This window comes from Oryctolagus cuniculus, chromosome 17 (assembly GCF_964237555.1).
Source record: "Oryctolagus cuniculus chromosome 17, mOryCun1.1, whole genome shotgun sequence".
NCBI lineage: Eukaryota > Metazoa > Chordata > Mammalia > Lagomorpha > Leporidae > Oryctolagus > Oryctolagus cuniculus.
The window spans coordinates 36,702,648-36,716,289 of NC_091448.1; the positions used below are offsets into that span (position 1 = coordinate 36,702,648).

At 44.0% G+C, this 13,642-nt stretch overlaps 1 protein-coding gene across 1 annotated transcript in view; it reads right to left on the reverse strand.

Annotated features, from left to right (window-relative positions):
- PPM1D (protein phosphatase, Mg2+/Mn2+ dependent 1D) overlaps window positions 1-13,642 on the reverse strand; it is a 75,633-nt gene that overhangs the window by 28,089 nt on the left and 33,902 nt on the right. The window contains exon 3 of the mRNA XM_008271185.4: window positions 12,922-13,046. Coding sequence (XP_008269407.4) covers window positions 12,922-13,046 — 125 coding nt within the window. The remainder of the gene's footprint in view (window positions 1-12,921; window positions 13,047-13,642) is intronic.

Below are 13,642 nucleotides of genomic sequence, written 5' to 3' on the forward strand. Positions count from 1 at the left end.
TTTAACAATATTTCCACAAATACTCATAACTGTAAGAGAACCTCCAAGTCTTCTATTATGTAGGTTTCTAGGCTATATTAGATTTCTGCTAATCACAGTGAATGGCCTTTTATCCACCTGAACACTTTTAGTGACAGAAAAGGTCACTACAAGGAACAAAATTATCATTTTTGTCAGCTGGGGTAATGTTCTCTCTCTCTCTCTCTCTTTTTTTTTTTTTTTTTTTGACAGGCAGAGTTAGACAATGAGAGAGAGAGACAGAGAGAAAGGTCTTCCTTCCGTTGGTTCACCCCCAAAATGGCCACCACGGCCGGCGCGCTGAGCCCATCCGAAGCCAGAAGCCAGGTGCTTCTCCTGGTCTCCCATGCGGGTGCAGGGCCCAAGCACCTGGGCCATCCTCCACTGCACTCCCGGGCCACAGCAGAGAGCGGGACTGGAAGAGGAGCAACCGGGACAGAATCCGGCGCCCCGACCAGGACTAGAACCCGGGGTGCCATGCCGCAGGCGGAGGATTAGCTTAATGAGCCGTGGCACCAGCCACTTTTCTCTTTTTAATTCCTTTTTTATATGGAGCCCAAGCTGAGTTCACAGTGCTGTAGGTGGATTCTGCATACCCCAGTCTGGATTTTCAACTTACAATCACTACATTTTCTCTCCACCTTAACTGAAAATCCTGCTTCAGAAGGCCTCAGTCTTTGCCCTTGTACTCTCTAGCAACTGCCAAAGCCCACTGTGAGGATAATTTTTGCTTTACTAAAACAAAAACAGCTAAACCCCCCCCCCTTTTTTTTTTAAATAATCAGGTTGGGGCCAGTGTAGTGGCACAGTGAGCTAAACTGCCCTTTGTAATGCCAGCATCCCATACAAAGAGCACCGGTTCAAGTACTGACTACTCTGCTTTTAAACCAGTTCCCTGATAAACCTCCTGGGAAGGCAGCAGATGGCCCCAGCACCTGGGCCCTTGTCACTCATGTGGGAGACCCAGAGAGAACTCGGGTGAGCTAGCTTTAGCCTAGACCAATCCTGGCCATCCATTTGTGGAGTGAAACAGTAGATGGAAGGTAACTCACTCTCTCAACTCTTTCCCATAAATAACCTTTCCAAATTTTCTTTTGTCAATTTAGGAGACTGTGTAGAATAAAGCTGTACTCAAAGGCAACAACATGGACTCGGTCAATGTACTAGATATGCTAAGGAAATAATCCCCACATTCTTATCATTTTTTAAAGCATAAAAAATGAATAACATCAGTAGAACACAGAGAACATTCAGTTTGTTAGTTTTCTTCCTCCTACAATAACAGTTTATAACCATCTCCTAGTTGGTTACTCTTCTCTGGATATATTTCTAGGTAACAGAGTCTAGTGGTATACCTACCACTTCCGTGTTTTGAATACTCTACTATTATTGTGTTCTAAGACTACATTGTTTTTTTATGGCCACATTACACTTAACACTGCTAGAACATATATGTTCATGACTAACCAACTAAAAAAATCCCTAGTTTTTCATATGTAATGCTACTGTGAAAGCATAAATATTCCAAATAGTAATGCTCTGAATCTCAGACTGGTAGCTTAATAAAATTTCATGCTATTAATGTTAGTCTAACTTTCAAATAAGTTTCTGAAATAATTTCAAATGTCTAAAATGTTGCAAAAATAGAAGGGGCAACAATTTGGTGAAGTAGTTACTATACTGCTTGGGACACCCACATCCAGTATCAGAGTGCCTGGATTCAAGTACTGGCTCTGTTCTGTTTTCTGTTCAGCTTCGTGTTCATGTGCCCCAGGGGAGGCAGTAGGTGATGGCTCAAGTAGTTTGGAACCTACCACCTACTTGGGTGACCTAGATTGAGTTTGTGGCTTCTGCCTTCAACTTTAGCTGTTGTTGGGCATTTGGGGATGATCCAGCAGACAAGAAACAACTGCCTTTCAAATAATAAAACAGTAAGTAACCATTTTTTAAAATAATAGAAATAAGATGAAAAACACCTGGTGTTAAATACCTTTAGCCCTAAGTTCCTCAATGTATATTTTGTTTGTTTATTTTTTAAGATTTGTTTTATCTATTTTGAAAGTTAGAGTTAGAGAGAGAAAAAGATTTTCCATCTGTTGGTTCCCCAGATGGCTACAATGACCAGGGCTGAGCCAGGCCAAAGCCAGGAGCCAAGAGCTTTATTCAGGTGTTCCACATGAGTAGAAAGGGCCCAAGTATTTTTTTTTTTTTTTTAAGATTTATTTTATTTATTACTTGAAAGACAGAGTTACAGAGAGAGGGGAAAGACAGAGAGAGAGGTCTTCCATCTGCTGGTTCACTCCCCAGATGGCCGCAACGGCCGGAGCTGCGCCGATTCGAAGCCAGGAGCCAGGAACTTCTTGTGTCTCCCACACGGGTGCAGGGGTCCAAGGACTTGCTTTCCCTGGCCATAGCAGAGAGCTGGATCAGAAGAGGAGCAGCCGGGACTAGAACCAGTGCCCATATGGGATGCCAGTGCTTCAGGCCAGGGCATTAACGCGCAGCGCCACAGTACCGGACCTGGGCCCAAGTATTAATAGGGCCATCTTCCCCTGCTTTTTCCCAGGAAGCTGGTTCGAAGTGGAGCAGCTGGGACACAAACGGGCACCCATATAGTATGCCAGCATTACAGGCAGCAACTTTACCTGCCACGCCGCAACGTTGGCCCCACTCAATGTGCATTTTCTGAGACTAAAGATATTCTCTTGGGGCTGGCACTGTGGCATAGCAGGTAAAGCCTCCACCTGCAGTGCCAGCACCCCATATGGGTGTCTGTTCAAGTCCCAGTTGCTCCACTTCCAATAAGCTCTCTGCTATGGCCTGGTAAAGCAGCAGAGGATGGCCCAAGTCCTTGGGCCCTTGAGCCCACATAGGAGACCTGGAAGAAGCTCCAGACTCCTGGCTTTGAATCAGCTTAGCTCTGGTCACTGTGACCATTTCAGGAGTGAACCAGCAGATGGAAGACCTCTCTCTCTTTGCCTTGCCTTTCAAATAAATCTTAAATACATATGTATATATATTCTCCTACATAACCAAAATAAGTATTAGCTTCATCAATTTTCAATTCATCTACTTCCACTATCCCCATTCCAAATTATCAGGTGTCCTAATAACATCCCTTACTGGATACAGTCTGGGGTCAGGAACAGGATATACTTGTTAACATTTCTTCAGACTCCTTCAATCTGGACTGAGGTTATGTATTCTGACTTTTGTTGTTTTCATTTTATTTGAAAGGCAGAAAAAGAGACAACAACACAGATGGAAATATTTCATCCACTGGCTCACTTCCTCAAATGTCAAAAACAGCTGGGGCTAGGGACTCAATCCAGGTCTCCAATATGGGTGGCAGTAATTCAAGTACTTGTGCTGTCACCCAATGACTCTTAGGATGTACATCAGAAGGAAGCTGAGTCATCAGGTAGAGCAAGGATTCAAATCCAGGTATTCCAACGTGGGATGTGGGTGTGTCAACCACTGTCCTCAATTCCTCTGTCCCAAAAGTCATGTATTTTGGGCAAGAACACTACAAAGGAGATATTGTGTCCTCTGTGTGTCGCACATCTGAAGGTACATATTGTCCAACTATCACTCTTTAGGTGAGGTTAATTTTGATCACCCACTTGTTGCCTGGCTTCACTACTGCCTGCTATTGTTCTGTGAAAAGACACTTTAAGACAGTGTTAATATCCTGCTGCCTAAGAACTTTCAAGCATTTTGTATAATATAAAAATACTCTATTTCTTTCCCCAAGGAGTTATAAATGTTAAATAAGCTAAGGAAGAAACAGCATCATGTAAATCAAGATCTCTCCCTTCTAATAAATTCCAAACTATTTACACAAAAGGTACACTACAAGGAACGTGTATTACTTGTTTCTGCATTACTACAACAACATACCTAAGGCAGGATAACTTTACAAAGTAAAGAGGCTTATTTAGCTCTTTATTTATTTAGGAGATTTAAGGGCACAAGGTCAGCATCAGTGAAGAGCACATGCAAGAGTATGAGATCACATTTCAAAACAAAAAATCGGTTGGGGCCAGGCTCAGGCTCTAAACAACCCTCTCACAAGAACTATCCATTGTCCCACACAAAATACCTTATTCTCTTCTGAAGGCAGGACCCCCCAGTGACCTAAAGACTTCCCAGGAGCCCACTCGGACTCCGAACACTACCACCCTGGGGACCAAGCTCCCTATATATGAACATTTAAGAGGGGAGAGCAATTATCTAAACTCCCAAACTCCGAATTCATCGAATGCTGTTATTTTCTAGTGTCCAGACCTTACCCTTGTACCCCTCCAATAAAAAAAAAAAAAAAAAAAAAAAAGTATGTAACAGAGAAATGACCTCGTAGCAATTCAAAAGAAAAATATCTGGAGACCTGAGCTTAATGAGCCAATACTGTGATAAAAATATTGAGAGCTAATGACAGGATTTCAGGATTTCATTAGTAGAAGCACAATGCTCAGGTAACAGAACTAAACATTTCGTTTGTACTTCAAACTAGTTGGACTGTATCTGTAGGGTGTACTCAATTCTGTAACCACGTTTATTAAATAACTACAGTGACATGACAAGTAGGATGAAGGATCTGAAATTAGCATTCTAGCTATAGGAAAGACTAAAGAAACATGTCACCCAATTTTAAATACGTAAATGTCACTGTGCAATAGGTAAAATAAACACACTTCCCTGTTTTCACTTCAGCAAATCAAACTAAGAATAATATCTGAATCATGATGACAGATTTTCTAAAAAAGGGTTTATTTATTTGAAAAGCAAAGTAACAGAGAAGGAGAAATAGAAACAAAGACTTTCCAGCAGCTGCTCTACTCCCCAAAACGCCAGAACGACCAGGGCTGGCTCAGGCCATTGGGGTCTTCCTCATGGGTGGCAGAGGCCCAAGTACTTGGGCCATCTTCCATTGCTTTCTCAGGCCCATTAGCAAGGAGCTAGACTGGAAGCAGAGTGGCTGGGACTCAAACCAGCTACCAGATACATTATGGGATTTCTGTGTCAATGTGTTGTAAGCTATGGCTTAACCCAGGGTGCCCCAAAACCAGCGTAGAAGGCAGATCTTTAACTCACAATAAAAACAGTAGTCAATAACTTAAGAGTGTGTACCTTGAAACATTAAGATTATTGAATACAGGCTGGCGCCGCGGCTCACTAGGCTAATCCTCCGCCTTGCAGCGCCGGCACACCGGGTTCTAGTCCCGGTCAGGGCTCCGGATTCTTTCCCGGTTGCCCCTCTTCCAGGCCAGCTCTCTGCTGTGGCCAGGGAGTGCAGTGGAGGATGGCCCAAGTACTTGGGCCCTGCACCCCATGGGAGACCAGGATAAGTACCTGGCTCCTGCCATCGGATCAGCGCGGTACGCTGGCTGTGGTGGCCATTGGAGGGTGAACCAATGGCAAAGGAAGACCTTTCTCTCTGTCTCTCTCTCTCACTGTCCACTCTGCCTGTCAAAAAAATTAAAAAAATAATAATAATAATAAAAAAAAGATTATTGAATACATTCAAGCAGGGGTTGAATTATTTCTCTGTATTTTTCTTTGCCTGTTATATAATAAAATTTCTAATAAAAAATTACATAAGACTAAGAACAACTATATACTCCCTTTCCAAATTCAACTATTGACATGTTACCTTCTTTGCTTTACTACTTTCTATATCTATATGGTAAAGAGGTGGAAGTGAGGAAGAAACCCAGAGAAACTATCACTAGACTATGGTATACGTGGACTACTGAGAAGTAACATATGAACCAGAAAAACCAGCTGATTTTTTCCCATCTCTCTAGAAGCCCTTCCCTTCTTCTCCTGCAAAATCACTTAAGGGTTTCAAGGATCTCTTGAAATGCTTGGCATACACACTCACACACAAAATAACCTAGCATCTACTCTCTAAACTGAAGGTTCACCTTACTTTTGAATCTACAGTAAGATTTTGCCTTCAGCCCATTAAGTTCCCCTAAAAAATACCCTCTAGGGGCCGGCGCTGAGGTGTAGTAGGTAAAGCTGCCACCTGGAGTGCCAGCATCCCATATGGGCACCAGTTTGAGTCCCAGCTGCTCCATTTCTGATCCAGCTCTCTGGTATGGCCTGGGAAAGCAGCAGAAGATAGTGTAAGTCCTTGGGCCCCTGCACCCATGTGGGAGAGCCGGAAAAAGCTCCTGGCTCCTGATCAGCACAGCTCCGGCAGTTGCAGCCAACTGGGGAGTGAACCAGCGGATAGAAGACCTCTCTCTCTCTCTCTGCCTCTCCTTCTCTCTCTGTGTGTAACTCTTTCAAATAAATAAATCTTTAAAAAAAAAAAAAAAGCCCTCTATTTCAGTGATATTAGTTCCTGGAATCTCCTGCCCTCTTTCAGTATACAAACATTACAAATGGGAGTAGTCAATCTGAAACATACCACCTATCTGAAACCTAAGCAAGAGCTGACTATCATCTTCCCTATGTTGTTCCTTGCTAACAACTGGAAAATTGTTATCACATGCTTATGCAACTGTCCCTCAGTATCCAAGGGGGAGTGGTTCCAGGACCGACCACAGATCCGAAAATGCATGGAAACTCAAGTTCTTTATATAAAATGACATAATATAAAATGACATAATATTTGTATATAACCTAGGCACAACATTCTAAATACTTTAAATCATCCATAGTTATAACACTTAATAAACATAAATACTATCTAAAGAGTTACTATACATTATTTTTTTTTTAAATTTCTTTATCTCAACATAGTTTTTTTTATAGATTTATTTATTTATCTAAAAGTCTGAGCTACACAGAGTGATGGAGAGGCAGAGGCAGAGAGAGAGAGAGAGAGGTGTCTTCCATTCACTGCCTCACTCCCCAACTGGCCACAACTGCCAGAACCGCACCGGTCCAAAGCCAGGAGCCAGGAGGTTCTTTCAGGTCTCCCGTGCATATGCAGGGGCCCAAGGACTTGAGCCATCCTCCACTGCCCTGCCAGGCCATAACAGAGAGCTAGATTGGAAGAGGAGCAGCCGGGACTAGAACGGGCGCCCATATGGGATGCCAGCACTGCAGGTGGTGGCTTCACCTGCTATACCACAGCACTGGCCCCTACTATACATTATTGTTAGGGAATAATGAAACAAAAAAGTCTGTATATGGTGGCCAGCGTTATCGCTGCATGCAATGCCACCATCCCATATGGAGGCTGGTTCATAACCAGGTTGCTCCACCTCTAATCCAGCTCCCTGCTAATGGCCTGGGAAAGGCAGCAGAAGATGGCCCAAGTGCTTGGGCCCCTGCCACCCACATGGGAGATCTGGAAGAAGCTCCTAGTTCATGGCTTTGGCCTGGCCCAGCCCCAGTTGTTGTGGCCATATGGGAAATGAACCAGCAGACGGACGATCTCTCTCTCTAACACTGATTTTCCAATTAAAAAAAAAAAATCTTTGGCTGGTACCACGGCTCACTTGGTTAATCCTCCACCTGTGGTGCTGGTACCTCGGGTTCTAGTCCCAGTTGGGCCGCCGGGTTCTGTTGCTCCTCTTCCAGTCCAGCTCTCTGCTATGGCCCAGGAGGGCAGTGGAGGATGGCCCAAGTGCTTGGGCGCCTGCACCCGCATGGGAGACCAGGAGGAAGCACCTGACTCCTGGCTTCAGATGGGCACAGCATGCCAGCCATTTGGAGGGTGAACCAACGGAAGGAAAACCTTTCTCTCTGTCTCTCTCTCTCTCTCACTGTCTAACTCCGTCAAAAAAAATCTTTAAAAGAAAAAAAAAGTCTGTATAAATTTGATAAAGCATTTTTTCAGGGCTGGCACTGTGGTGTAGCCAGGTTAAGCCATGGCCTGCAATGACAGCATCACATAAATGGGCTTGTTTGAGTCCCAGCTGTGCCACTTCTGATCCAACTCCCTGCTAATTAGTCTAGAAAGCAGTTGTGGATGGCCCAAGTCCTTGGGCCCCTGCACCCACATGGGAGAGACCTAGAAGAAGCTCCTGGCTTCAGTCTGGCCCAGCATTAGAAAGTGAACCAGAGGATGGAAGACCTCTCTGTCTCCCTCTCTAACTCTAGCCTTTCAAATAAATAAATAAATAAATCTTCTAAAAAATTTTTTTTCTGGATATTTTCAATCTGCAGATACAAAGGGTTATCTACTGGGAATCATCAGAACAACTTAAAATAGCCTTGTTTCTACAAAAAAAAAATTTAAAAAAAGTAAGTGCCTAGAATAGTTCAGTAGGACTCTTAATGGTATCCTTATCCTCAATTTTATTTTCTTACAATCTTAGCTATGTATCAGTCAAAACCATCCTGTACTAATCCTCCACCTGCGGCGCTGGCATCCCATATGGGCACGGGGTTCTAGTCTCGGTTGCTCCTCTTTGAGTCCAGCTCTCCACTGTGGCTCGGTAGGACAGTGGAGGATCACCCAAGTGCTTGGGCCCCTGAACCCGCATATGAGACCAGGAAGAAGCACCTGGCTCCAGGCTTTGGATCAGTGTAGCACCAGCCGTAGCGGCCATTTGGGGGGTGAACCAACAGCAGGAAGAACATTCCCTCTGTCTCTCTCTCACTGTGTGTAACTCTACCTGATTTAAAAAAAATAAAAAGATCCTGTAAAAAACTGAGCAGCTGGTGTCACAACACAGCAAGTTAAGTTGCCATCTGCAACGCTGGCATCCCATATGGGTGCCAGTTCAAGTCTTGACTGCTCCACTTCGGATCCAGCTTCATGCTAATGTGCCTGGGGAAGCAGCAGAGGCTGGCCCAAGTGCTTGAGCCCCCTACTGCCCACATGGTAACACCAAGATGAAGTTCTGGGCTCCTGGATTCACCCTGGCTAATCACCAACCATTGCAGACAGAGTGAACCTGTGGATGGAAGATCTCTTTCTGTAGCTCTGCCTTTCAACTCAATAAAATAAAAACAAAAAAAATCTAAAAAAAAAGAAAAAAGCAACAGAATCTTATCACTGTCCTACTTCAATAAATATCAATATTTGTAGCATATTATATGATAGTTATTATTCTAAGTACTTGATACAGTATTAAGTCATCTTGTGAGGTAGATAATCTGTCATAGTTTGAAGTTTGTGCACTTTCTAAAACTCACAGTGAAATTTCATTGCAATTTTAACAATATTAAGAAGTGAGATCTTGGGGCAAGTGCTGTGGCATAGCAGGTACCATCTGCAGTGCTGGCATCCCATATGGGGGCTGGTTCGAGTCCCAGCTGCTCCACTTTCAATCCAGCTCTCTTCCCTGGCTTGGGAAAGCAGGAAAGCAGTAGAGGATGGCCCATAGTCTTTGGGCCCTGTACCGGCATAGGAGACCTGAAAGAAGCTCCTGGCTCGGATTGGCGCACCTCTGGCTGAATACCTGAAACACCTACAGCTGAGCCAAACTGAAGCTAGGAGCTGGGAATTCAATCCAGGTGTCTCACGAGTGGCAGGGACCCAACTACTCAAGTTCTTCCCTTGCTGCCTCCCAGGATCCTCACTAGCAGAAAACTGGAATTAGAGTGGAGCTGGGACTCAAACCCAGGCACTGTGGTATAGAATGCTATGTCTTACCTGGTGTCTTAGTTTTAGGCAAAATAACCACCAAGCATCATCTTTTTAAAAGGCCTATCAGACAGGGCTGGCACTATGGCATCCCATATTGGCGCCAGTTCGAGACATGGCTGCTCCACTTCCAACCCAGCTCTCTGCTATAGCCTGGGAAAGCAGTAGAAGGATGGCTCATGTCCTTGGGACCCTGCACCCACATAGGACACCCAGAAGAAGCTCCTGGCTTCAGATCGGCACAGCTCCAGCCATTGTGGCCAACTGGGGAGTGAACCCACAAATGAAGCTCTCTCTCACTCTCTGTCTGCCTCTCCTTCTCTCTCTGTGTAACTCTGACTTTCAAGTAAATAAATAAGTCTTTAAAAACATTGCTAAAAAAAAAAAAAAAAAGTATGTCCCATTAAAAAAAAAAAAAAATCAGACGATGTTATTCCTTAGCTTAATATCTCTAAATGCTTCTGACCAAAAACAGACCAGAATGTAAATATCTGCTATGATACGGCCCACATTTACCTCACCAACTCTAGTCTTTTGACAATTACTAGAATATGCTGAGCTCTTTTCCACTTCTGGATCTACACCTGAAATAATCTTCTTCCATAGGCTCTTCACAAGAGTTGCTCCTTACCAGACTTACAATTTCAGCTAAGAGGGACATTTTCACCAAACTCTAAAATAACTACTCTCTTCTCAATTATTCTTTCTCACAGCACCCTATTTCTTTCATGGTATTTCCTAAACTGTAATTATTTATATGAGTTTACTTTTATTCTTTGTGTTGCCTACATGGTTGTATTCCATTAGAACACAGAGTGAATCTGTATTCTATTTCCAAAGCCTAATGCCAAACATCAAATCTGTTCTCAAACATCTGTAGATGAAAGAAGTTGGGGGTGCCTGGCGCTGTGGTACAGTGGGTAAAGCCACCACTTGCAATGCCAGCATCCCATATGGGTGCTGGTTTAAGACTCAACTGCTCCACTTTTGATCCAGCTCTCTGCTGATAGCCTGGGAAAGCAGTGGAAGATTTCCCAAGTGTTTGGGTCCCAGAATCTGCGTGGGAGATCCAGAAGAAGCTCCAGACTCCTGCTTCAGATCAGCCCAAGTCCAGCCACTGCAGCAATTTGGGGAGTGAATCAGTGGTTAGAAGATCTGTCTCTGCTTCTCTGTCTTTCAAACAAACAAACAAATAAGCAGAATGAGGGGATAAGGAACAGACTGGGGCTTCCTTAAAGCAACTTTCTTCAAAAAATTACTCCCATTTAGCACAGCCATGATAAGGTATTTCAATTGTTGTAATTCTCTACTTGGCCTTCATTTCAACACCAGGTAGTAAGAACTGTTTTGTATTTAGTCAAGGACAATCGATTCTGCTAATTAAAGAAAAAAATGCTTAAAGGCTCTTAGGAGGAATACTAAAGGTTGAAGTAGGGAAGGACTTTTTTTAAATACTTTTTTTTTTTTTAAGATTTATTTATGTATTGGAAAGGCAGAGTTAGAGAGGCAGAGGCAGAGAGAGAAAAAGAAGTCTTCCCTGGGTTCTAGTCCTGGGTGCTCCTCTTCCAGTCCAGCTCTCTGCTGTGGCCCAGGAGGACAGTGGAGGATGGCCCAAGTGCTTGGGCCCTGCACCCACATGGGAGACCAGGAGGAAGCACCTGGCTCCTGGCTTCAGATTGGCACAGTGCGCCAGCCATGGCTGCCATTTGGGGGGTGAACCAACGGAAGGAAGACCTTTCTCTCTATCTATAACTCTACCTGCCAAAAAGAAAAAAAAGAAGAGAGAGAGAGAGAGAGAGAGAGAGAGAGAGAGAGAGAAAGAAAGAAAGAAAGAAAGAAAGAAAGAAAGAAAGAAAGAAAGAAAGAAAGAAAGAAAGAGAAGTCTTCCATCCACACAAATAGCCGCAACAGCCAGAGCTCAATACAAGTCGATCACATGGGTAGCAGGGACCTACATACATGAGTCATCACCTGTTGCTTGCCTAGGATGCCCATCAGCAGGAAAACTGGATTCAGAAGGGGCCAGTGCCGAGGCAGAGTAGGTTAATCCTCCGCTTGCAGCACCAGCATCCCATATGGGCACCAGTTCTAGTCTCAGCTGCTTCTCTTCCAATCCAACTTTCTGCTATGGCCTGGGAGAGCAGTAGAAGATGGCACAAGTCCTTGGGCCCCTGCACCCCCCTGGGAGACCAGGAAGAAGGACCTGGCTCCTGGTTTCAGATCGGCGCATTCCGGCCTTTGCGGCCATTTGGAGAGTGAACCAACGGAAGGAAGACCTTTTTCTCTGTCTCTCCCCCTCACTGTCTTAACTCTACCTCCCAAATAAATAAATAAAATCTTAAAAAAAAAAAAAAAAAGAAGAAGAAGAAGAAGAAATAGAGCCAAGACTCAAACCCAGGCACTTCCACCTAGGACCCAGACTTTTGGAGCAGTATCAACCAATGTGCCAAACGCTCAACCCATGCTTCCCTTAGAAGTCAGCCAAACACAGAATATGCCACAATCAAAGAATATGTGGAAATAAAACAATACCTTATCCTTCCACACTAGGTTCTCTTAACAGTAGTCGTTTATTTTTATTCATTTGAAGGGCAGAATCAGAGAGAGAGAGAGAAACAGGTAAATATCCTCCAACCACTGATTCACTCCCCAAATGCCCACAACAGCTGGAACTAGGACAGGCCTAAGACAGGACCCAGGAACTCAATCTGAGACCTCCACATGGATCATAGAGAATGAACTTATGGGCTGTCACCCATTGCCTCCCAGGGTGAAGGTACATTAGCAGGAAGCTGGAACTGGAAGAAGAGTCAAGCCTTGAACACAGGGCCAATACTGTGGTGTAGCGCAGAAAGCTGCTGCCTGCAGTGCAGGCATCCCATTTGGGTGCCAGTTCAAGACCTGGCTGCTCCACTTCTACTCCAGCTCTCTGCTATGGCCTGGAAAAGCAGAAGATGGCCAAAGCCCTTGAGGCCCCACACCCGTGTGGGAGACCAGGAAGAAGCTCTTGGCTTCAGATATACCCAGCCATTGTGGCCATTTGGAGAGTGAACCAGCAGATGGAAGATCTCTCTCTGCCTCTGCCTCTCTGTATCACTGCCTTTCAATAAATAAAACTTAAAAAGAAAAAAAAAAAAAAAAAGACTAAAAAAGACTTGAACACAGGGCACTCCACCTGGGATGCAGATGCCCCAAAAGCTGAATTATACATCCACCCTTCAATTAGGTTTCAGTATATTTAATTATCATACATCTACCCTTATCATATGCCTAATAAGGGATTAGACCTCAGTCCCTTCCATATAGTATAGAAAATCCAATGTTTTCACCAAATGTTAAATTCTACTTACCAAGTGCTCTTGCTACTGCCAGAAAAGGAATCTGGTCAATAACTGTGCTCCTTCTAACAGGTCCGTTGTGAGTAAGCCGAGGTCGTTTCCAAACTACACGATTCACTCCAGACTTGTTCATTACACTAAAAAATAAAAAGTTCGTAAAAATACTATGATTAAAACACAACAACTAAGGTAGCTCAGGGTGTTAATATCCTAAGATTATATTATAATAATCCATGACTTATCTATTCACATCCAAAGATGCATAAGCCAAAGTTTCTGTTCAGATGAGGAGAATTTGGAGATTTCTGAAGTAGGACAGGGGTTGACACTGTGGTGTAGCAGGTAATGCCACCACTTGCAGTGCTGGCAACCTTTAAGGGCACCAGTTCAAGTCTTGGCTACTTCACTTCCAGTCCAGCTCTCTGCTATGGCTTGGGAAAGCAGTAGAAGATGGCCCAAGTTCTGCATCCATTTAGGACACCTGGAAGAAGCTCCTGGCTTCAGATCAGCACATTCCGGCCTTTGCGGTCATTTGGAGAGTGAACCAATGGAAGGAAGACCTTTCTCTCTGTCTCTCCCCCTCACTGTCTGTAACTCTACCTCTCAAATAAATAAAATCTTAAAAAAAAAAAAAAAAAAGCTCTTGGATCCTGGCTTTGGATCGTTGCAGCTCTGGCCATTGAAACCAATTCAGGAGTGAACCAACAAATGGACAACCTCTTTCTCTTCCTCT